This window comes from Rhinolophus sinicus, chromosome 14, assembly GCF_057876585.1.
Source record: "Rhinolophus sinicus isolate RSI-liver-muscle chromosome 14, RSI-T2T, whole genome shotgun sequence".
NCBI classification, from domain to species: domain Eukaryota; kingdom Metazoa; phylum Chordata; class Mammalia; order Chiroptera; family Rhinolophidae; genus Rhinolophus; species Rhinolophus sinicus.
Genome location: NC_142514.1, coordinates 45,689,598 through 45,716,551, shown reverse-complemented (window position 1 = coordinate 45,716,551; position 26,954 = coordinate 45,689,598). Strand labels below are relative to the sequence as shown.

General features: G+C 33.8%; 1 protein-coding gene across 7 annotated transcripts in view; it reads right to left on the bottom strand.

Annotated features, from left to right (window-relative positions):
* ATG4C (autophagy related 4C cysteine peptidase) overlaps window positions 1-26,954 on the bottom strand; it is a 64,626-nt gene that overhangs the window by 21,751 nt on the left and 15,921 nt on the right. For all 7 annotated transcript variants that reach the window (XM_019731427.3, XM_019731407.3, XM_074334838.2 and 4 more), the window contains 6 exons: window positions 22,560-22,703; window positions 17,913-17,999; window positions 10,119-10,352; window positions 7,960-8,290; window positions 6,038-6,108; window positions 4,363-4,499 (listed from right to left, as the gene is read on the bottom strand). In XM_019731427.3, the coding sequence (XP_019586986.2) occupies window positions 4,363-4,499; window positions 6,038-6,108; window positions 7,960-8,290; window positions 10,119-10,352; window positions 17,913-17,999; window positions 22,560-22,635 (936 nt within the window). In that variant the 5' untranslated portion in view covers window positions 22,636-22,703. The remainder of the gene's footprint in view (window positions 1-4,362; window positions 4,500-6,037; window positions 6,109-7,959; window positions 8,291-10,118; window positions 10,353-17,912; window positions 18,000-22,559; window positions 22,704-26,954) is intronic.

The window sequence follows — 26,954 nt, the reverse complement described above, 5'->3', positions numbered from 1 at the left end:
ATCAGATTTGAGTCAGGAAATTAATGGTAATTATTCAAAACAACCAAATTTGTATTCCCAATATTAGTCATTCCCAAATTTTTCACCACCAGTTTTATTTGTATTACATTTGCCCTCCTGTTCTGAAATCCTTTGTCTATCAAACTACCCTCCCTCTTCTTTAAATCACTCAACATTAGCATGACTAAATCAAATACTCTGATCAGCATGTCACTCAACAACATTAAACAACTACTATACATCAGATATAGAGATAGACAACATTACCACATAAAGGCAATAAAATTCCTGCCAAAGCCCAACACCTGGCCTTTCAGTTGCTGGAGCAGCCTTACTGTGACCAATGTAGTATTCTCACCAGGCTTTTTGAAATGCTACAAATAGTTCTTTGACCTTGTTACTGTTTTCATTGAACCTTTGAGTCTTAGAATCCAAACTAAATACCATCTCGATGGCATTTTATTTGACAGATTTTTTTTTTATGCTACCTCATTTGGAATAAATATAAAGATTAATGAAAACATTTTAATCCAAGGAAAATAATAATTACTATTGTATTTAAAATTGATTTATTTTACTAATCATAAAATATCAGGGATACCTCAATAAATTATTTAGTATGCCCCTCAGCATCTATTCTAAGCAGAGCTCTATTTAAGCTGGGCCAAATAACTCTATACCTTTAAAAAAAGCATGTCATTAAAAACATGTCCAGTGGAATCAATTAATGTCTTGTCAATAGTTCTTGCATTCATTTTAGGATACATTATTAGAAAACACTAATAATGATAAAGTGTATGTTATAAATCTCCCAAAGTATTAAACAATAGTTAAACTTTCCTTCTCATAAATGACAGGATGTTTTGAAATCCCAAAGATATAAAAATAAAGAATACATAAACAAATGCTTTTTATTCCTTTAACAAGTAATCAAACCATAGCAGTTTAAGCTTAATTATTTTTTCAAAAGTAGTATGTGGTTGTTGTAATAACAACACACAATAAAAATTTCCCAACATCTCAATACTCAGAGCTCATCATAAGATCTGGGGGAAAATCTCGTTAACATATATCTATATTACCTATCTTCATCTATAGATTTACAAACACAATTTTATATATGTGGCATCATACAATGTACGCTGTTGTAAATTTTGTCATTTACATCATAAACATTATTTCCTATCAATAAGTATCGATCTATGTTATATTATATTTTATATTATATTATATTATATTATATTATATTATATTATATTATATTATATTAATGATTAAAATAGTCTATTTTATGAAGGTAACAAAGTGTGCTTTAAAACCCCCATTATGAATATTTAAATTGTTTTCAGGTTCTCACTGTTATAAATAATAACCTTCTAAGAAACGGCTCTGTATATTTTTAGTTTTGTGAAAATATAGGTTTTTTCAGAAAGGAGAACAGCAACAGAAAAAATAGAGAAGGCATATTAGATTAAAATTTTAGAGCTAACTAAAAAATAAGATTAAATTATTAAACAAAAAGAAAAAACACACTTGATAATAAAGATATTTATCATAAATGAGTCTATTGCTTTCCCCCTAAATAAAAATCCTTAACACAATTAGATAGTGAGGTAATCTGATCAGCTGAAACACAATGTGTATGACATAGGGCCCCACGAGGAAATGAAAGTTCTAAGTCCCTCACAGAAGAGAAAAGAAAGAAAAAAATATATTGCAAGAGTCAGGACTGATTCTCCTCAGAAGAAGAATGATTCCAAGTAATGGAAGAAAGACTTTGGTTCTTGACATCTATATTTCCTTTGCGACGGACTATCGCAGATTTAGCAATAAACACTTAGAAGCAGATTAGGAGCTGGAATGCCATTACATATAAAAGGCTGTATCTTTGGAAACTTGAAACACTTTTCAGTTCTTAAAAAAGCTTCTTCACAGTTATCTACTGGTGAGTATTTATTGAGCTGTATCCATGAAGCAATAAATAAGACTGAAGTAATCAGTCAAAAAGGAAAGTCCTAATTTGTCTTGCTGAAGAAAGAGAACATATTGGATTCTCCTCATTCCAGGTCCTTTAAAAAGCTATAAATAAATAAATAAACTTCCTGTGGGAAGGGCTGGTAAAGCACAACACCAAATTTCTTTCTTCTCACAAAATGTAGCAGGAGAAGGTACCATCTCTGAAATACTGTGGAATTAACTTGATTAATAAATTTGAAAAATACAACTGAATGGTGAATTTTAGAGAGTATTATATACAACGGTTTGGCAGGGAAAAATACAACTGCTGTCGAAGACAGAGGAGGAAACAGTGGGGGAGGGAAGAAGGAGAGCGAGGCATGGGGTAGAGATGAAGGTGGCGAAGGTGGAGAGAGAAGAGGAAGAGGAAGGGGAAACAGAAGAGGAAGAAGAGGGAGAGGAAGACGTTTATTTTTCTTTTTGAGCTGTCAGACACACTATATTTTCACTTCTAAGTGAATAATTCTTTACATGCTGTCATTTTGGCTTTTGATCCAATCCCTGACCCAGCATAACACCTAGCAGTATATAATCTACTTCACTCAGTTAATTTTACCTGATAAATGAAAAAGTAAACTGTCTCAATAGTCACTGCTCTTTCATTTTAGTGGACTATAGTATAAATTAAATTAGTAGAAGCTGAAACAAATGTTACCTTTTTTAAAAGTCCATATTTTTAAGGAAAAATATTAAAAACAAAAGTTTTAGTCTCTGCTACCAATTTGCTATCTAAACTTGAACATATCACTTCACTTCTCTCTGTCTTTTCTGTTTTGTAAAGACAATCTAGTTCCTAGCTATTGTGAGGGCAAATGAGATAAATCTGTAGTGCAAATGTCATACAAATATTAAAGTTAGCAAGTACTTGTTGAGCAACTCCGATACCTAGGTACTGAGGATCACTTTAACAGCTAATCATGGCTCATTTCACCACAATTCAGGCTCCAATGACTCACTCAAGAGCATTAGGCAGTCTGCCATCTGATAAATACTATCAATACCACCAAACAGCAAAGACCTCAGCCAGATGGAAAACGCCTCAAAGCCATCTGCAGCCCTTTGCACAAGCAATAGGTTTTGGCTAAAAGAGTCAGTTCCAAGGTTGCCTCATTTTCTAATCTCATGGTAGTAGAAAAGGTAGAGGGAATCCAGTTCAGATTTGGTTAGAACCTACTAAGCCGTGACAACTTGCCACAAGTCTGAAACCTTCAATGGATTCTCTACATGAAATGGTTTGGGACTTCTTACATTGCACCAATAACACTAATAAAGAACCCATATGTTCAAAATCAAAACCCCATTGCTATCTAGAGGATTCATACATTAACAATATAAATATTATAGTATTGGTATTATTAGTAACAAGTGTGCCTGCAAAATTTTAACAACTATTACTAGAAGTCAATATACCAGCTAGAAGACTTCCATGTGCTATGTATTGAAAACAAGTATTCTAGATTTTTAGAATCAGCACAATTTAGCCTGTGGATATATTTTCCACCAGATACGTAGGGACCACAATATGGGATTAATGCTTCATGTGGGGAACAAATTGTTACTGAATCATAAAAGACAAACCTAGACTTTATTTCAAGATTACTATATCCACTAACACTCCATTTAAAAAGGAATTCCATCTCTGGCCTTGAAAAAAATGAGAATTTTTATTAAAAATATGAAAACAATATAAATACTATCATCTTAACCAGAAACTAATTATTTCAAAAGTTAAAGTTTTGTGACAACTGAATGTCTTGGTGCCCAAAACAAGATAACATAATTCTTTTAAAAAAGGTTCTTTTAAAAAAGAGAATTGTGTATTCTGAAAGAGAACAGATTTTTAACTGGTTAATATGAAGAAAACAAAGTTGGAACCTCCCCCACACTATCTTCATCATTTCTATCTATATAAATAATCATTCTAACTTCTTATTGACCTTATGGTGGCACAGGAAACAAACTGAGAATGCAGCAGTAACAGAAAAGTCAGTTTGTTTCAATAATTACTCAATATAGTTTAATGTGGGTTTTATGAATAAACAAAGGTACATACTTTTTAAAAAATCACAAATAAAGATAATGGGAACTGTAGACAAATTATGATTTTTGCTGCATCTGTGTCTCCTTAATTAGCTACAAAGAATAAGTCTTTTCCTTTTGTCATAGAACACTGTACTCTTCAAATCACATCTGATCTGGTACTACTGAAATTTAAAATCCTAATGTCAACCTTATAATCAAACAACTATAAAATCATCACTACTCATTTAATAGAAAAAGTACTGCAAATCTGTAATTTTCATATAAGCTAGCATTGCCTTAAAAAATTGAGCTCTCAGTTCCTACCTTTACAAAATCTAAGTAATCGGTGTTGGTTCTTTCTCCACCAAGTCGAACAGGAACAAGAATAATAACAGCTTTGTCATCTGTATTATCAGAGGCCATGGAAGCACACTGTTTATCAATTACATCAGAACTGTAAACTGAAAAAAACCAAAATGAACATGCATTAAATTTTACAAAAATTATTTTCAGAAACACATTTACCCTAATTTCTCCCACACTGGTCAGTCGTCTTATCTCTGACATCGCTATCAAGATCTCAACGAGTTACAAATGCCTACTCCATTTATGCATTCAATAGATGCTCATTGAGTTGCTACTATATGGCACTGAGTCTTCAGTAGTGAGCAAAATGGAGAAAAATCCCTGCCCTCAGAGAGCATACACTCTAATAAAAGGAAATGGACAGTAAATAAATAAAATATAAGACACACCAGATGGTGATTCGAAGAAAAACAGGGAGAAAGATGGATAGGAAATGCTGAGAGGGGAGGCAATTTTAAGTAAGGTGGTAGGCAAGGTTTTATGAGAAACTAACATTTAAGTCAAGACTTAAAGAAAGAAACCAAGTCCTGCAGCTACCTGGGAGAAGAGCATTGCAGTAGAAAGATTACCAGTGCAAATGCCTTAAGGCAGAAGCATAGCTAGCATATTCCAGGAACAAGAGGCCAGTGCCTCTGAATAGAAGTGATCAAGGGGTACAGTAGTAGAAAATGAGGTAAAGAGATAAAGTTACAGATTGGTGGAGAATGAAGACAGACTATGTGAACTTTTAAAGGCCATTGTGAAGACTTCAGTTTTTACTTTGTGAGATGGAAAGCTATTGGAAAGTTTTTTTTTCAAAAAGGGAATCCCTGATCTGACTTACACTTCACATATCACAGGGGTAAGAGAAAGCCACTGCAATAATCCAGCAAGAGATGATGGTGGCTTGAACAAAGGCAGTAATCATGAAGAAAGGGAATGGTGATGGGATGGTCATACAGAGTGAGTGAAAAGTGATCAGTATGAAAACAAAGAACTCCTTAATATATTAAATGTAAGCTGTGAGAGGGGGAAAAAAGGAACCGTGGGTGATTTGAATGATTTTGGTATAAACAGAGTAAGAAAGCTGCCATTTACAAAGACATAGAAGACTGTAAGAGGGGAAAATACAGGAGGGGGATTGGGAATTCAGTTTTAGACATGCTAAGTTTGAGATATCTTTTAGACATGCAAGCAGGGAGGATGAGTAGGCAGTTACAGATATAAAAGCCTGGATTTGGGGAGAGGGTGGACCTATAAGTTTGGGAGTTGACAACAAACAGATGGTACTGTAAAGCCATGAGCCTGGGTGAATTTGAATCCGTGTACACAGAAAAAGAGATGAGCACAACATACCAATGATTTTAGAGATCAGGGAGATAAGAAAAAATCAGCAAAGGACACTGAAGGAATGGACAGGAGGTAGAAGGAATTTTCTTTAGGAATGTATTTTAATATCGCAACTAATAATTCATAGTATATCAAGGAATATTTAATAAATGTCTGCTAAGTATAAGGTGCTATGTAGGATCAAAAATGTGTAAGACGTGGTCCCTGCCTTCATAATCATTTAGAATATAATTGAGATAAACTAAATACATGAGAAGTCTGACCAAATAAACAGATAAAAATTAGAATTATATACATTCCTTACCTGTACAATCTTGCGCAACATAAATAGTTATTCCTTGTAAATCAGGGTGTCTTGCTTCTTCAACTGCTTTTCTAAAAAACAATAAGCATCATTCTTTAAAATCCTAACTAATATTTCCCGTTGATAACTAAAGATTTAATTTAAGAGGAAAGAAAGCCATCATTTTCCTGACATTGCTATTTAACCTATAGTGTCAGCTTTTGAAACTATCATCTAAATGGTATCAGAAATCAGGCCAATTTTTTCAAAGTTGAATATTACACTAAATTATTCAAAGAACATTAAAACTTAAGTTACAAAATATGTTAAAAAAAAAAAAACCTTGGGTATAAAGCTATAAACCCTGCCCTCTCAATATAGTTTCTCTCAACCATTCACCTGGCTATATTAAATGTTTTCTAACCAATGGTATTAAAATATGCTTCAAGGTTTGCTTCATATGAACTTACATTACTGTGAATTACTGTTTGATTGTCTTCTGGTACACTTACGAAAGTTTTGTTTTTTGTTTTCTTTAAACGATAGCATAACTTTTATTCCTTCATTGAAAAACCTGTATGACCTGAACAAATGAATTTCCTAATTTCACGTCTCAGAATTTTGCAAGTAACACTGTAAATTGAAAAATATTTCTAAGCATAACATTCTCAACACTGCACATGATATGAAGAAAATCATGACAATATCTGCAGAAGGAAATTACATAAATTATGGAACTATGAATATTTTCATTTTATAATTTTTTTCACTTAACATGTCTTATTATGCATGTTTATATGTGTTAGTACAGAAGAAGGATTGGCAACCTATGGCCCACAGGCCAAATATGACCTGTGGCCTGTTTTTTTACATCCTGCAAGCTAAGAATGGTTTCCACAATTTTAAAGGATTATTTTTGAAAAAGGAAAAGAAAGAAAAAGACAAATGGGCAATAGAGCCCTTATAAGACCTGCAAAGCCTAAAACATTTATTATCAGATCTTTTACAAGAAAAGCTTTCTGATTCCTGAGCCATAAAACATAACATTTTGAAGAGTAGAAACTATGCTTTTATACATGTCATCCCAAGCTGGACTTGATATTATTATTACCAATCCGTTTAATAACATTATGCAAATACTTTTTCAATTGTAAGCCTCTGGCCTATAAAATCTAAAAGCAATTTAATACAGTATGCAAAAAACTTTGTAATAATTTCAAATTTATATGATTCTAAATGGAGTAAATTTACAACAACATACTATACTTGGATGACATACTAATGATTCAGTTTATAACAATGGGACAAACAACAAATAAGACAATTTTTTTTAAAGAAAACTTAAGTAGAATCCAAATAAATGGCACATAAAAAAAGATGACGTATAGTGAAATCTGACTTTTGACTTTTCTCTAACTACTCTGAATGTCACAGACTCTTTACTTTTACTATGATATAATTATAATATTAATAGTTCCATACATTTACAATTCGCAAGAATTTGATGTGTGCAAAGAAATGCTGGAAACATCAATTTTAGCTCTTGACATTTCATTACACTATCAGTACATTACAGCCCCCAGGTTATACTAGTAAAAAAAAAACAACAAAAAAACTGTAATGTTCCAAGGTTGAAAGAGATGTTAGTTTGTAGAAAATTTCAATAAGGTAGTCGAATGAAAACCTGGTTAGAAAAAGATCTTGGATGTTTATTTACATCTGTGAGCAAAAGAAGAAAAATTTGTCAGTAGACAAATTAAATGTAACTAGAGTTGCAAAATGTCTTGTTTTCTCCCTATTAGCAAATTAAAGCTCCTTTATGAATATTCTCATACAATTAGACTTTAAAAGTTCTAATTACATAGACAAACAGCAAAAATCAGTATCTCTGAGCCTAAGAACAGATCTCTGTCATAAAGTGAAAGATTTTAAAACAATTTTACCTTAAAATGTGAGCAACCACAGCCGGTCCATACCAATCTCCAGCTTTTTTCCCAGACTTCTTTCCATATTCTATTAGTTGATGTAAGCCAAAGAGAGCCAAGGGGGAATCACCAAACCAAGAGACGATTTTCCTGTGATAAATTTCATTTCGCATTTCATGATCATCAGAATATCTCCCAATTGTTTCCTTCAGAGAAATTGTTGGGGTTTTGAGTTCTCTTTCCCCTGAAAGCGATGCTTCAAATGATGCAGTGAATTTTTTTACAGTGTGAGAAGTCCATGATTCAGAGTCTGAATTTTCAATGTTCAAAGCATCAGGCCAGGTCCAAGCTATAGTAGTTCCAAAGCAAGGTGTTCAGATGTCTTAAATAGTAACACTAACAATTCTACTAAAATAAGTATGTAACCTTCAAACTCATATGAGTTACTAAATTAAAACAGTGAACTCAGAAAGAGGCAAATTTACAGAGAAAGAAAGTGTAATGATTGCATATGGGGGGAGGGAGCGTATTGGGAATAAATACTAACAGGTATAAGGTTTCTTTTGGGGATGACGAAAATGTCCTAAAATTAGATTATGGTGATGGTCACAGAACTCTGTAAATATACTAAAACCCATTAAATCATTCATTTTAACTGAGAGAATTTATGATATATAGATTATATCTCAATAAAGCTGCTTTAAAAAGTAAGTAAAGGTATGAGCAGAGAAAATAAGCCAATATATCATGTTTACTTTTGAGTGGTAATATGATTCTCTGTGGACTCTTCTATAGTTTCTAAAATTTCTAAAATAGGAATATATTACATGTAAACATGAAAAAAATTACCAAAATGAAAGACAAAAAAAAAAAAGAAAGAAAAAAACAGTAAACTCAGGTACAAATGGACAATTCTGAAATATGTTTTTTCTTTCTTTTCTTTCCTTTGACAGTGCTGAGATGGAGGAAAGATTTTGCATTCTATTACTAGTACTGCTTATCAGACATCTAGTCTGGACCACCCAAAGGCATAATAAACATTCACTAATGTTAAAAGTATTCATAAGAGAATAACTTCAGAAAGTGGATTTTGTTTTGATTATATGGTAAAATAGAAGTCTGACAATGGAAGTGTTAAATGTCTTTTCAAAATGGTTTTTGTCATACAATCCTTTCAGAATAACATAATCATTGTTTAAGGAATAATATCAATTATCTAGTAAATGAAAAGTTAACATATGAAATCATTAAAAATCAAAGATCTCAAAAAAGTTAACTATTTCACCAACTTCATTGTTTTTAATAACAAGACAGTCCCAAAACATACATGTAATTTTAAGTCAACAAAATGAGTCACAGATTTAGACATCTAGTCAGGACTATGAAAAATATTTCAATTCTTTTTCCTTGCATTATCCACACCACTTGTGAATAAACATTCTCTTTATATGATCTCATCAATAATCCCTATAGAAAGGTTACTAAATATTTAAAATTCTCCTACAAATACACACATTATAAAAAATTGACTAATAGAAATAGTAATAAAGGTGGCACATTAGAAAGAAAAAGATAGATGTAAGTAAGGTATCAATGACATTTTTAAGAGTCTAAAAGATTAATATGATGATCTTATTAAAAATATGCCAAATCAACTTAACTGACTATAATGATACTTATAAGGATAAAAATAGTTTTAAACTACATATGGAAAGAAAATAAACCAGTGTAAAATTACTTAACATTTAAATAATGTAAAAAATGCTAACTACTTGCTTAAAGTCACTGCAATTGACCTGCCCAGGAATTACCGAACTGGAGATATTCCAGAGAGTTCAATCAAAAAGAAATAAATAACAACAACAACAAAAACAAGGCTACTAAAAATTGAACTTACTTAATTCGTGGTGGTAGCCAAGAATAATAGGTACGTTTAACCTGTATTTTTGAAAGGGGAATCATGAAAGTTTACATGTAAGTCGTACCTGGCCCGATTCAATAAAGATGCAATATGCTAGATTAGTTTCAATTTGAAGACATTCCATTTGAAGACATTCAATTTGAAGACATTAGGGAATCAAGAAATCAACATCAGGATATTTTATGCAGTTTGCAAGCTGGAGTTCAAATTAAAAAAACAACCCCCCAGTCCCCCCAAAAACAGAGATTTGATTTACCTCTACCAAGAAAGTGTAGTATGAGTCCTTGAGCCAACAGCATCTGGCCAGTTCTTAATGTACAGCCCCAACCACAGTCTGTGGTCAAAACTGAGCCTTCTATTTGAGGAAATTCTTCTCTGTAGGTCAGCCATATTCTTGAAATAAAATCTTTACGAAATTCTTCTACATTTCCCGCAATTATATGATCTTCAATCGTACAACCTGATCTTGCAGGTAACAGTTTATTTTCATCTACAAAATAAAAACGTAAATTATGGTCTAAATAAGTGCTAAGAAATGTCAATAATGGTATTATGTTCCCATTACTGTCCATAAGACATAGAATATATCACAATCTTTCTAATCCTTTTTTTCTATTTAAATGAAGATAAATCTTATTCTGCCTAATCAGGCTATTATGAAAATCAAATGAGAATGAATGCTGAAATGTTTTTTATACATTCTAGCAGTCACTAATATAAGGTATTATCAGTAATAGTGTTGTTAATAATAATCTCCTGTATTCTAAATATAATCAACTCTTATGAGGGAATAATGTAAAAATATCTTTTCTTTTTGCCTCATTTGGCTCAGGATATAGATATTAGTACTCTCTAAAATGAGATCTGCAAATATAACATCAGGATTGTCAATATGTAAACATGTATATAAACTAGTTCTTAAAATCAAATAAAATGTGCACATGTGTCACTGTCATGAATATTTATACTCAAATTATAAAATCAAAACTAACAAGCTAAAGAGCAAAAATATAAAATTCTTAAATATGTAGTTATCCTTTTACATGGAAATATAATTTTTTTAAAAATTGTTGCGACTCACATATATCATTTTTAAAGGTTTTTCCAAACTGACTATCGCTAATACAATTTCTATGTGAAACCTATGGTCACTGTTTGCCCAATAATTTAGAAAACACTAGTGCTCAAAATGAACTAACATTCGTTGATTAGTCCCAGAGAGAGAGGGTCTTAATAATCTTTACAACGTCGGCCTGCAGCACAGTGCCTACCTAGCACAAGCAGATACAAATAAATGTTGGTTGGTTTGAGTGGGTGGATGGTGGGTAGATAAATCTGCCTACAATTCTCAATTCCAAGGAGTTCAATTTCCACTACCCTTCGAGAGGATGTTCAAGAAGTTTTATCATGCTTTTCTTCCTTCTGCTTCCTGCACCTATCCCTTTTCAAGCTCATTCTGAAAAAATTACCATCACCCAACTTCCTATATATTCAGCTTAATGGAGCTAAGTTGCAGCATATAGTCTCAATGATCATAACACGAATGAATGCCATTGCCCCATTATCAATGAATTTCTCTCAATATTAGAGTTTGAAGCTAATTACAAATTAAAATGCCTGGAAATTGAACATGGCACTAAAAATATGTCCAAAATTTCCACTTTAGAGACATTTAGATTTGTTTAAAATTTGATATTAGGTTGGTACAAAAGTAATTGCGGTTTAAAAGGTTAAAAAAAATTGCAAAACCCACAATTACTTTTGCACCAACCTAATACAATAGTGCATAAGTCTCTTACCTCATCCTGTGGCTTGTCAAACATATACCTCCTCATCTCCTACTTAGAAGAAGTAATTAATTACGTATCAAAATTTAGTCTCCTCTATTTACTCTAAATATTTACTCTAAATATTATTGGAAAACTGCTAATATTAAAAGAACTTTGTTGTTCTGCTGACTTTCCACTATAATACTGTCCCTCCTATTCCACTATTTGATTGGCTTTCCTTTGTCACAATCTTAATTATATCTACAGTCATGTGCCGCCTGATGGGGATACATTCTTAGAAATGCGTCTTTAGGCAGTTTTGTATAATAGTTATGCAAACACCAAACAGTGCACTTACACAAACCTAGATGGTACAGCCTACTACGTACACATCTAGGCTAAAAGGTACAGCCTATTGCTCCTAGGTTACAAGTCTGTACAGCATGTTACTGTACAGAACAATGCATGAGATTAAATGAAGTGCAAGAAAAACTAGTGCAATCAAGAGACAAAGTAAATACAAGATGTATGAGGTTGGTGCCGGTGGAACACCGCATACTGTTTTGCAGCAAACTTTTCTTTACATTTCTTTTTTTTTTTTAGAGCTAAAATGGGATGTTTTTATTTTCCTTTTTTTTAAATTAAAGTTTACTGGGGTGACAATTGTTAGTAAAGTTACATAGATTTCAGGTGTACAATTCTGTATTACATCATCTATATATCACATTGTGTGTTCACCACCTAGAGTCAGTTCTCTTTCCATCACTGCATATTTGATCCCTTTTTTAAGTTTTAAGAGTGCACTCTAAAATAATAAAGTATAGCATAGTAAATACATAAACCAGTAACACAGTCGTTTATCATCATTATCAAGTATTATGTACTGCACATAATTGTATGTGCTGTGTTTTTATATGACTGGCAGCTCAGTAGGTTTGTTTATACCAGCACCACCACAAACACATGAGTGATGAATTGCACTACACTATTGCAATGGCTACAACGTCACTACACTACAGGAATGTTTCAGCTCCGTTATAATCTTATGGGACCACTCACTGTGTATATGTGGTCCATCATTGACTGAAACATTGTCATGTGGGGCATGAGACTGTATAATGTTTTTTATCTACATCTGCCTCCCCTGCAGATTTCAAGTACTCTAGAGGAGAAGGACTATGTTGATCTTCTGCACCCATGAGTCTTCAGCATCTAGCACAGAGTTCAGTCCATGGTAGATGTGCAACCAAAGGAGAAAGGTGTTTTGTTTGTTTTTTATATTTTGTTTTGCTTTGTTTTTGTTTTTTATGACAGGAGACACTTGAGAGTTTTATGAAAAATGGGAATGTCTGAAAGAACTTCTACAAAGAATGAGAAAGAAAGTTGATTAAGGAAATAGGCGAGAATTGCTAGTAGTACGGAGGGCTTAGTCAAGGCTGACTATCACTATCAGAAATCACATTAAACAAGCTAATATGAAAAATGATGAGAAGTAAATCAAGTTGCAAAATAAAGCCTCAAAGTGTACAGCCATTGTAATTATCTGATATGGGATAAAATAAGTATGTGTATGTTTAAAAAATATAGAAAGGTATTGAAAGTTGGACAACTTATAGAAAAGAGACTATGAAAACTGACCAGGCATATATGAAAGAAAACCAAATAGAGCTACTAGAAATAAAAAACAACTAAAAACAGGAACTTGGTATAGAATTAAACAGAAAATTATACACAGCTCAGGAAATAATCAAGGAACCAGAGAAAGAACTAAAGAAATTACTCAGAACACAGCACAGAGAGACAAAGTAATAGAAAACATGAAAAACCAAAGAATTTCAGAAACATGGAGAAAAACCTAACAGAAAGATTTATCAGAGACACAGAATTTATCAGAGCAAGAATAGGAAAAATTGGGAACAGCAATAATTAACAGTAGCTGACATTTTTTCAAATTTAATAAAGATATGAATTCTAAGCAAAATAAAATGAAATCTACACCAAGACAAAGAGCTAATCTTAAAAACAACCAGAGAGAAAAAACAAAGAAATGACAAATTCAGAACACTAGCGAAAACATCTTCATATCCCAAAGTACGCAAAAATTTATTAAACAGAACACAAAAGGCACTAACCATTTAAGGAGATAGAAAAATTAACTAGGCTATATTACATTTAAGAACTGTGTTCTTCAAAAGATAACATTAAAGGGAGTGAAAAAATAGGAGAAGACATTTCCTATAGCTATACCAAAAAAGGGATTCATATCTAGAAAATATAAAGAAAACCTAGGAATCAGTAAGAGAAAACAGATAACCTAATAGAAGACATATCCAAATAGAAAAATATTTATGAAAACATGATCATTTTCATTAGTTATCAGAGAAATGCAAATTAAAATAAAAACATGGCTCTAATAAAAAGGGAAAAATACTAAGTATTGGTGAGGTAAGAGCAAGCAGAATTCTCATACACACCTGATAGGAATATAAATTGGCACAACTATTTTGTAAAACAGTAGTACGTGTATACTGAGGCTGAACATATGAATACCCTATGACCAAGCAATTACATTTCTCAGTATATGTACTGAAAGAAAATCTATACACGTTTGTTCACTAAAGCATATGTGCTAGAACAATCACATCAAGGCTCTTAATAATTGCCCTAAATTGAAAACTATCCAATGCCCACCAAGAATAAAATGGATAAATAAAGTGTGGCATATTCACACAATGCAACACTCGCAGGAATGCAAAAATATTGAGCACCCAACAAGGTAAGTAACGCAATGGATGGCAACCAATCAAGACTCACTAAGTATGCAAAGAGGCAGGAAAACACAAGCCAAAATGAGAACACTCAATCAATCAAAATTGACCCAGAACTAACACAAACTCTAGAATTAACAAGGACATAAATGTTATTATAACTATGTAATATATGTTCAAAAAGGTAAGTATAGACAAGGAAGATTTAAAATATGGAACTTGTATATAGATAAAGTATACTCTTCAAGATGAAAAATATACTGACTGGGATTTATGGTAGATTAGACATTGCTAAGGAAAAGAGTGAAAGATTGGTGAACTTGAGGACATAGCAATAGGAACTATCCAAAATAAAAAAGAGGAAAAAGAATTTAAAAAACAGTAGTGACAATGAGCTGTGGCACAATTTCATCCATGCTAATATATGTGCAATTGGAGACCCAGTAGGAGAGAGAGGAGAGAACAGAAAAACTATTTGAAGACAACATGGCTGAAAAAATTTCAAATCCAATGAAAACTATAAACCAACAGGTCCAAAAAGTTGAACAAAACCCAAGTACAAGAAACAAGAATAAAACTACACCAATACTCATCATACTCAAATTGTTCCAAACCAGTGATTAAAATATATATATAGCTCTAAAGCAATCAAGGAAGAAAAAGCCATTATGTGCAAACACTGACTTCTGATCATTCGCCTACACTGCTATCAGTTATCTTTCTACTATTGGGTATTTCATATATTTAGTTATGATCATCATGTGCTCCTCTGGGCAGGATCAATGTCCTAGCCAGCATGTACTCAATACGTGATCAATGAACAATTAAATGAAATGTGGCATTTTGTTGCTCAATAATCTAGAATAACAATAACCACTGTAGTTAAGAAGCTGGGTACCCCACCCACATCTCTCTGAAAACTCAGAAAACGTGAACCAAAAATTCTGTGACATTCAGAAATCCAAAAGTGGCCCCAGGATCTCTGTTAATTCTCCACATGAGCATAACAGACTTCACTGGAGATCAGGGGATGTCAACAAGGAAACACCTCAATGGACATGCAGCCTCCACCCCTTTCTGGCTCTGTCTCCTGTCTCCTTCCCAACCCCCACACCCTCCTCCTTCCCTATAGCCCTACTCCTAGTCCAAAACACAATCGTCTTCTGTTTGTTGTCTTCAGATCGCCGACATCGTTTACTTTTCGTCTCTTGAGTTGAGGACTATCAAGTGCCCACTACAAGGATCTGTTCAAAGTATTTATTCCAAAATATGTGCTTTTCTTAAAAGGAATTCTAATAACTTTTTCACAAATTCCTTGTATCATAAATAATAATATAGTGTACAATGCCTCCATATACCTTGCACAACACTAAACACCTGTGAAATAAGTGTCACTAATACTTAGGGAGATTAAATAACGTGTCTAAAGTGACAACTAATAAGCAAAAAGAACAAAAATTCAAACCCACATATGTCTGACCCCAAAATCCATGCTCTCCTCTGCCCGTAAACAAATGACCTAACTCTTCAGCATAGCATTCAAGATGTTCCTTTGATCCTTTTCAGAATTCTCGCCCCCCAAAACTACACTGGACATCTCTGTTTCCTAGATAGACGCCTAATACCTCATTGCTGGTGCTTTTGCCGTGCCATTCTAGTCACCTAAAATGCAGCCTTTCTTTCCCCATCAACTTCATACACATCGTTCAAGAATGTTTTGAGGACTCAATGAGTTAACACATGTAAATTACTTCAAATCCTGCCTAGCATATTATACATACATGATGTTCGCTGTTATTATTAGAAGCCACTTACAACATTTTAGAAAATTGTCCATAAATGATATACCAAAATAGGTCAACAAGAATGAGTAAAATGCTCACAGCCCCTCCCTCCCTACCTTCCTCCCTCCCTCCCTCCGACTCTCTCTCAGTAACACACATTCATACATACACAAAACACACACTCATACACACAACACCAAGCAAAGAGGTACAGCATAAAGAACGCCAGTATTACAGCAAGACATAGATGACTGAATAAGAAAAGGTAGAAAAGCTGTGGTGTATATGTATACGACTGAGTATTACTCAGGCATGAAAAGAAAGAAACCTTGCCACTTGCGACAACGTAGAGGACCTAGAGGGAATTACGCTATATGAAATTCAGTCAGAGAGAGAACGACAAATGATTTCACATACATGAGGAATCTAAACAAAACAAAACAAATGAACAAATGAAACAAAATAGGCACAGACTCACAGATACAGAGAAGAAACTGCTGGTTGCCAGAGGGCAGATGGGGGGAGAAAGGGGGCGGGTGAAAGGGTCAAGGAGACTAAGAGGTACAAACCTCCAGTTAGGGGAAAACAAAAAGTCACAGGGATATAACGTACAGTATAGGGAAAATAGTCAATATTATCATAACTTTGTATAGTAATAGATAGTTATTCTAGACTTATTGTGATGATCACATCCTAAGGAATAAAAATGTCAAATCACTATGTTGTACACCTGAAATTAATAAAATATTGTATGTCAATTAAATTTTGATTAAAAATGAGTAAATAAATAAAGTGAGATGTGGTCTTGCTTTAAATTTCAGCTCTGCCATTTAAGACTTGTGTGACTATGGACAAATTATTTAACATTTCTAAGCTCCTGCTTTCACACGCATAAGACAGGGATACTTTAATCTACCTTCTAGGCTTGTTGTGAGAACTAAGACATTTCGCAAAGAGCTTAGCATAATGCCGACATAATAGGCACTCAATAGTGACATAAATTATGACAAGAAAATATATGATCATTATTGAAAGGATGAGCATATGTGGACATTCAGAAACATCAAAGTCAGTAATTTCAGAAATTGGAGCATCCTTAAGAATTGGAAAATTTACTATTTTAGGTTCACTGAGGTAATACGTTTAATTACTTATCATATACTTTAAAGTTATCATCAGAGAAATTGATAAAAAATATTAACCTATCAATTTAAATAATATTTACTTAGCACTCATACTATAAAGTCCAAAATTATGTGGGATATAACAAAAGATGGCATGATCCTGTCCTCAATAAGTTCGCAAGAAACCCAAACCATATGACAGTATATTATGTGGCATTTAAAATACAGTTTCTAAAAACAAAATATGCTAAAATACAGGCATAAAAAGGAGAACGATGGTCGTTAGGAGCTGAGAGAAAGGGAGGAATGAGAGTTATTGTTTATGGGTACAGAGTTTCAGTTGTACAGGATGAAGAGTTCTGGAAATGAGTGGTGGTAATGGTAGCACAACCTGAAGAATGTATTAATACCACTGAACTTAAACTTAAAAATGATTAAGATGATACATTTTATGTTATGTGCCTTTAACTGCAGTATTTTAAAATTGAAAGTAAAAAAACAAAGAAATGTGCCAAAAGTAGATTAATCTAAAAATAAAATAATGAAAACAGTTACACAATAAATTTCTACAAAGATTTTAAATGCATTACCAATTTAGCACTTACCTTCTTCATATTTAAAATGGTAACATTTTCCAAGCAATAATACAGGAGAATTTCTACTAAAATATGTCTTTGTTTTCAATACCCAACCTAAACAAGAAAAGAGAAAAATTGTTTGCAATGAAAGGATTACAGACTAGAAGTCTAGGAGCATTTTCTTTTACTTAATTTCAATTCATCAATTCTCAACTATGGAGGTGCATTTTTTGCAAGAGTAGCAAAATATTTGGACAATGAACTGAAATACAGGCTATTTATACTACTTTCAAATATAGTTAAGTATTGTAACCACATTCTATCCACTTAAAGAACATAAGAGAAAAAATGTGATTTATTTTCAAACAGGTCATAATGTTCTTAGGGTATAAAATTTAAAAGGTACAAATTCTACTCCAGTTTCCCTAACACCAACCTCTATTTCCAAAAACAACAAATGTTATCAATTTCTTGTATTTCCTTCCACCTTAGACAATTAAAAGGTTTGAATATCCCAGGAAGTAATTTAGGTAAAAGAGCACGCTTATGATAAAAGTTGATCTCTTAAATTTCCCAGGGCAATCTGTTATAACCCCATCTTGCTCACCAAATGAGGATCTCTGAAAGTGGTATATAAAGCTTTCAGACATCCTCATCTCAGTTTTCCACCTCCCAATGCCCAATCCCCAGCTTTAGTTGCAAACTCTAAATCTTCCGATTTTCTCCCTACAAAACCTTATATGTCTGAAAGGTAGTAAGTATCCTTTTGTCTGAAAGGTAGTGGCTTTTTATGGTGCGATTCATTAATAGTTCTCAATTTCCTGAGAAAACACTTGCCCGTCACATTCCTGAAAAGTACATATATGAAATTCCTGACTGCCAATGGTTGGCTTAAAAGCAGCCCCTGAAATACAAGAGCATATAAATAGAAAGAATCTGAAATTGGGAGCCAACAGAATTAGGGTTAGTCTTAAATAGACTACCTGCCATTTATATTTAACCGAGTTGTTACAAAATTTAAAATGAGTGATTTTTATGAAAGTGGTCCCTAAAGTACTACAATGCAAATAAATATAAAGAACAAATAAATAAAAATATGTATTTATAATAGAGATGATGCAAGTATCTGAATTTTGTGGTGAAAAAGAAACAATGGAAAGTCAAATATACTAATTAGGCTTTCATTAAGCTTCACGTGGATTAGTGCAATACACTCCAAAGGGTTTGTCTGCCATCAGTCTTTCCCCACTCTAGCACATGCCACATATCACTGCCAAGTTCATCTCCCTGTGGCTCAGCTTTGATTAGATCACTCTTCTGCTCAAAAGCCATCCACAGTGACTCATTATTTACCAGATTTATTAGGAACTTCTCAGTTATCTTTTCCACTATTTTCTACCTATACTCAAAGTGGGCTTTGCTGTTTGACTCATACTATTCCATGATAAAAATGTCTTCCCTGATATCAGCTCATCTAAATCCTCCTTCCTCTGGTTCACACATGCACGTTGAAGCCATGTTTTCCTTTTCCCACCTCGCTCTGATTCTCTTCTCTGAACTTAGTATTTACTGGCCACCTGTTGTATACCAGTAACTAGGCTAGCTGCTTTACAGACATTATCTCTTAGAAATATTATTAGTACCGTACCAGAATGATTCTAATCCCCAAAACTGTATGTAACAACCTCCCCCACCCAAAACGCAGTATTTCCAAAGCAAATCCTAAGAATTTCATAAAAACAACCTCGAATAAAAAGAAACAACCTTTAAGGAGGAACATCTCCCTTTTTTCCCTATGCTTTCCCCTCTGTCCACCCCCTCTTGCCAGTCACCAGTCCTTCCTCAAGAAAAGAAAAGTTGTGAATCTAATTGGTCAGAGCCTGAGGCACTGCAAGTGTCCACATCTTACGCGAGCACAGATTTATAGTGCTTTAAAGTTCAACCATCATTCATGAGGTGCACAGTCTCGCTTACTTTTCTATTTCCTGGGCAGATCCTGGCAGGGCCTCACCCCTCATAACAGACTAACTTTCTGCAATACTCCAGGAAGCTAGGTGCATAAGAGGACTCAGGGCTTCTCACAAGGCCCAGTCATTGTTTTCTCTTTTTCCACGAGCATGTCAAAGCTGAATCAGAGCAATATGCCAAATGGCTAATCTATGGAATGTTCTTATTTTCTTTTAATTATTTAGTTTTAGTTGACCAGTTTTCATTTTATCTTTATAAAAGCACTGTAAGAAATATGCCACTATCTCTGTCCCAGCTGTTGCTGCTGAACCAAGAAACTATGGTGCAGAGAGAGGGGGAAATGAACGATATAGAATCCATAGACGCGTGGGATAACAAAGCCTAGGCATAGACAGGAAAGAGCCATGAATAGGAAGGATTATTATGAATAAGTCCTTCTTACATGTTGAAGAGAATATATTCTTTCGAATTCTCCACATTCAATAATATATAGGGGGTGCCAAAAAAAATGTATACACGACTTGCAGTCATCTTTGGTTATTGGTATGTATTGAGTATTACAATTTTAATACAGTTTTTTCCTTTCTTAAAATGTGTATACATATTTTTGGCAGCCTCTGTATTTCTATTCTGTTCTTCAATCTCTCCTGCTTTTTACCTCCAATCTATAGCAGCAGGGAGGTGGGACAGAAATAAATTAAATGTTGTCATGATTTCTAAATGAAACTAATTAAATAAAACTAAATAGATTAAGAAAAGCAAGTAAATCTGGAAAACAAGCCATTCAATAAATTGACACAGGGCAGTGATTGTCTGAGGAGCGGAGCACTGACCAGAACCAAGCATGAGGAAACTTTCTGGGGTGAAGGAAATTTTCTCTGTTAGTTTCACAGGTGTATATATGTGGCATACGCTGTAAATTGTATATTTAAGATCTGTTCATTGCACTTTGTTAATTTTCCCTCAATTACAAAAAAAATTAAGAGATGAACTAGGACAGTGTTTCAGTTATCTATTCCTATTTACCACTCCGAACAAACCGCTCTAAAACTTAATAATTTGAAATAACAACTTTGTTTCTTATATCACAGAGTTCTGTGGGTTGATTGGGTTCAGCTGAGCAGTTCTCCAACTGATCGTGCTTGGAGTCTCTAACGTAATGGAAATGAGATAGAGAAGCTCAACTGAGACACTGACTTGGCTGGCCCCTTCTCTCTTACGCAGTCTCAAGGTCTTTCTTCTTCATGTGGCCTCTCCCTGTGATTTCTCCTGCAGGGTACCTGACCTGGTTATACTGTATTTCCTCGAAAATAAGACCTAACCAGAAAAGAAGCCCTAACATGATTTTTCAGGATGACGTCCCCTGGATGTCATGCGTCTTTTGGAGCAAACCTTAATATAAGACCCAGTCTTATTTTCGGGGAAACACGGTATGACAGTTGAGAGCTCCAAAACAGCACAGAAGATACCTCTCAGTGGCTAGGCCCAGAATTGATAAACCTCATTTCTATTTCTTTCTATTGGTTAATGTGAGGCACAGGACAGTCCAGATTCAATTAGAAAAAAAGAGACAACACAAGATGTGATTCACTGAGAACCATCTTTGGAGACTAACTACCATAAACAGAATGTTCCATAAAAACCTATATTCCATTAAGTCAGTGATATGAAAATCACGAATAAGGCTTTCACAGATGCAACAAGCCAAAGAGTACAGAAATATAGAGATGATAATTTTCTGGAGAATCAGACACACCCAGAAGGATGATTTACTTATTAATATTTTAAAAGGAAGTCAAGTTTACATACCTCATAAAATAATGACAATAAAGGGAGAGAAAAAAAGAAAGCAAAAATTAAACACTTTTTCAAGAAAGTAAAGTCCAATATCTTTTAAATCTTAAGTGCTATGCCATTCGAGTTCCATCTTCATCATATTATAATATTGACACTGATAAAAAAAAATCCTAAATTATGCTCACTGTATTTGGAAAACAGTAAGACTGGGGAGCAAGAGAGACTGGGTTTAAATACCAGTTTTAAGACTTACCTAGATATGTAACCTTTAATGTGTCACTTAATCTCAGTTTTCTAACTTATAAAAAAAAAAAAGGAATACCTCAGAAAGATATGAGATTTAAATCTCAGAAAGATATCTATCTCAGAAAAATATGAAACTTAAATGAGAAGGCACATAAATTATTTACAACATGCTTCTTCATCTCCAATTGTTTCTAATCTAAAGTAGGCTTCAAAACTACCATATGATCCTTATTACATTTGTTTGCAAACCAAGGGTAACTAGGCCAAAAATAAGGGTCTGAGGGTACTTCTAGGAGAAAGTCCTAGGTGTCAGTGTGTGAACTTTATATTGTCTGTTCAGAAGTCTATTTTGCTTGCTTCCTGGTTCATACATGAGGTTACCTGAAACTGAGTCTCAAAATGAAAGTATTACCATCACCTGAATAAATTCTATCTGCTTTGGAATGTTTTTTTTTTAAAAAAGGACCACATAGTTTGCTTGACTTTCTAAGCAATGTTTATAGTGATATTTGGCTCTTTCTTCAGGAAATATTCTTATCTCCATTCCTTACAGAAATATTTCATTCAACAAAAACCTGAAGCAGTTGTCAGTGACTTAAGGGAGATGGACACTTCTTCAATTATTCTTTTGGATTTATACAATGTTTACATCATGATACTTACTGTATTTCATGTTGTTCCAAGCAGATATAAATTTAGTTTTTAGCTTGTCAACTTCTTCCGTTCCTGTGGCCTCCATATTCAAATTCTAAAGAAAAAGCCATCACTTGACTGCATTCTTCTGTAGAATTTAATCTTTTGTACTGACTAAAAGAAAAAGAAGTAGTAAGTACATATTATATGGTATAATACCTGTTAAATTATTTAAGTGATTAAATAAAATTTGAACTCGAAATGAGCAAACCAATTTCTCATTTTACAAAACAGAATATAGCCTATAAATACTTTAATTACAAAATTGTATTACAAGATTTAATACCAAAACTATTATTAAATTACAAGATTTAATACCAAATCTACAAATTATCACACAAAACCAAACAATAATCTTACCCAGGTACTCACAATTAAAACCAATAAGTTAACTTAGTAACACAGCTCAGCTTTGGTGCTTGTGAAAATATCCAAGATTTGTTTTATTTGTAATTAGAGAAGGTGATTTGAAATCTTATAAAAAATGATGACTATCTTCAAAATGGAGGCTTCCACTCACATTGATTAAGCCACTACTTTCATATAAGACCTAATTATTTTGTTTTATTTTTTAAATTAAGGCATTTTGTACACTTCCTTCCTATCTCAATACTGCAGTCTTTTCTTTTTTTTTGTTAAAGAGAATGGCTTAAATTTACAACAGAAAATGTTTTCTTACTTTAAAATAAGAACAAATGTAGCTCATAGGTGTTTGTTTTATAACTGACTTGAGGGAAAATTGAGGAGCTGTGTGATACAATCTAAAGGAGGAACAAATTAGAACTGAAAATGCTTGAGCTTTTTTGCAATAATTCACAGACAGTTTACTTTTCAAGAAAAGAATGCTGCACAGAACATTACCCTTTTAGGGTTGTAAATATCTACTTAAAAGTATTGATGTATTCATTTCGCTAACAGTAGACATTCCATTTTATAATATGTATTAAAACCTACTAATTATCCATTAGATTTGAGGCAGGAGAAAACATGGTACATTGGAAGAATTTAAAAAGCCAATGTGACAAAAGCACAGAAAGTCCAAAAAAAGTGGCATGAAATATGTCTATAGGGGTAGACAGAGGCTAGAGCATACGGGCCTTGTAGGCCATGCTAAGAATTTTCTTAATCCTAAGAGCAACTGGTTTCAAACAGAAATACCAGAATCAGATTCTGTGGGTTTCTCTGATTCCAAGAGCAACAAAGAGAATAGACTGAAAAGGGACAAGAGTAGGTGCTGAGCGTTTACTTCTATTGCACAAGACTAGGAGAGAAATGATAGCTTGGACTAGAGCAGTAGAGATGGAAAGATATGGACACATGAGGAAACATCTCAAAAATTCAGTAAGTCTTGGTGACAAATGGATGTGGAAGGTGAGAAACAGGGATATGTCAAGGATACACCCAGGTTCCTGGCTTGGGAAACTGAATAAATTGTGCCAATCATTGAAATAGGGAACATTAGGAGAGGGGCCGGTTAAAGAGAGAAGATCCTGAATTTGATTTATGTGGAGTTTAAGATGTCTCTGAGAGATAAAGAACTATTATTTATTTAATCATTTGATAAATTATTGCCAGGCACTATTCTAGGCAATGCAGATAAAGCTTGAAACAAAGCAGTGAAATACAGCAGGTCCTCAAATAAAGTAGTCTTGTTCAGTGACGTTGGAACTTAACTCTTATTTATTATATCAATTAGCCTATGGGAAAATTGGTTTCATTATGTGTCATTTTGCTTAAAGTTACAGAACCTATTGACAACATGACGTGAGGACTTACTGTACTTGCTGTCATGGATCATACATTCTACGTAGATATATTCTAGAGAGGCTATCTAGGCAGTTGGATATATAGATCTGGAGCTCAAAGGTCTGGGCTAGAGCTATTAATTTGAGGATGGCTGGTGTACAAAAGAAAATCAGAGCTACAAACATGTTCCTCCAGGTCTTCTCCTCATTCATGTATGCACCCCCAGCCTTCAGGATGAATTTCAAGGTCCTTCATGAAATGACATCTGCCCACTTACTCGGCTTCCTCTTTTGGCACTCCCTCACATGCACCATATACTGAAGGCGTTTTTAATACTAATATTAAAGCTTCCTACACTTGACATGCTATCTGATACCTCCCTGCCTTTGCATGTGTTGTTCCCTCTACCTAGAATGCTTTCTTGCTCACCGTCACTTTTTGACTGCCTTATTGTATGAGTCCCTAAGACCCAGCTAAAGTTGCACCTTCTCTGGTTATATTCCTAAGGGTTCTGCCCTCCTCATATTATATCAAAAAAATATATGTTTTTATATCACTATTGTCATCCTTTTCCAATCTTATACAAAGAACATATGCAATTTTTAGAAGTTAAAAAGTTTATTTTTAAAAAGCCACCATGTGGTTGGAGCACTGTGCTCCTAACGTTTAGGTCACCGGTTCAATTCCTACATGAGCCAGTGAACTGTACCCTCTACAGCTAAGTTGTGAACAATGGCTTGACCTGGAGCTGGGCTGCTGTGAGCAGCCAGAGGACGGCATGAGCTGCCGTGGGCTGCCATGAGCTGCCGTGAGCGGCCATGAACGGCCGGCCACCGACTGCCTCAGCCGGGAAGTGCAAGGCTCATAACACCAACATGGCCAAGGAGCTGCATCCTCCACAACCAGACTGAGAACAACGGCTTGACTCGGAGTTGGGGGGAGGAGGGGGGACAAAAGCCACCATGAATCTTCTAAATCTAAAATGTTTAAAGTAAGAAACTGTATATATTATGATGACATAAATCTATATTTATCACCATAAAAAGATATCCAGGGAACATCAAAATATGTGAGGCAACACTGATAAAACTTTAAGAAGAACTAGATAAATCCATCTCGATAGTTGGAGACTTTAACACCCCTCTATCTGAAATGAACAGATCCAGCAGGAAGAAAATCAGTAAAGACACACTCTGCTCAATTTCACGTAAAATATTCACTAAGACTGACCATATTTTGGGCCAAAAACACCCCTTAACAAATTTGAACAAGCAGAAATCATACAATGTGTGCTCTCACCACAATGGAATTAAACTGAAAATCAGTTAACGAAAAGATAGCTGGAAAATCCCAAAATACTTGGAGATTAAACAATATACCTCTAAATAATAAATAGGTCACAGAAGAAATCTCAAGAGAAATTTTACAGTATTTTTTACTAAATAAAAATATAACAACAAAATTTGTGGGATGCAACAAAAGTAGTCCTACAGGGAAATTTACAGCATTGAATGCATATATTACAAAAGAAGAAAAATCTACAATCAATAACGCAAGCTTCTACCTTAAGAAAGTAGAAAAAGAAGAGCAAACTAAATCTAAAGTAAGCTGAAAAAAAGAAATAATACAAATTAGGGCAGAAAGAAAAACAACAGAGAAAAATAAAAAAAACACACAAAAGTTGGTTCTTTGAAAAGATAAATAAAACCTGTAAGCTTTTAGTCAGACTAGCTAAAAGAGAGAGAGAGAGAGAGAGAGAGAGAGAGAGAGAGAGAGAGAACACAAATTACTAATACCACAGATGAAAGAGGAGACATCACTACAGATCCCATGGACATTACCCTTCCAAAATAGAAAGCATCAGACCCAAATGGTTTCACTGGTGAATTCTACCAAACATTTAAGGAAGAAATTATACCAATTCTCTACACTTTCTTCTAGAAGATAGAAATAGAGGGAATACCTCCTAACTCATTCTATGAGATCAGCATTACCTAATATCAAAACCAAACAAAAAGATTACAAGAATAGAAAACTACCAAGCAATAGAAACATAGATGCAAAAATCCTCAGTATTGGCAAATTGAATTCAACAATGTATTAAAAAATTACACAACACAACCAAGTGGGATTTATCCCAGGTATGCAAGGCTGGTTCAACATTTGAAAATCAATTAATGTAATACATCATATCAACAGGCTAAAGAAGAAAAATTACATGATAACATCAATAAATGCAGAAAGGCATTTAACAAAATCCAACACCCATTCATAATAAAAACTCTCAACAAACTAGGAAGAGAGGGAAACTTTCCCAACTTGATAAAGAACATCTTCAAAAAACCTACACCTAACATCATACTTAATGTTGGAAACTAGAAGCTTTTCCACTAAGCTCTGGAACAAGGCAAGGACATCCCCTCTCACCACTGTTTTTCAATATTGTATATGATGTCCTAGCTAATGCAGTAAGACAAGACCAAACCAGACAAAGTAAGACAAGAAAAGGCATATAGATGGTGAAGAAACAAAACTGTCTTTCTTCACTAATTACATGACATTTTTAAAGAACTGACAAAAAAAAAAAAAAAAAAAAAAAGACTCCTGGAACTAATAAAG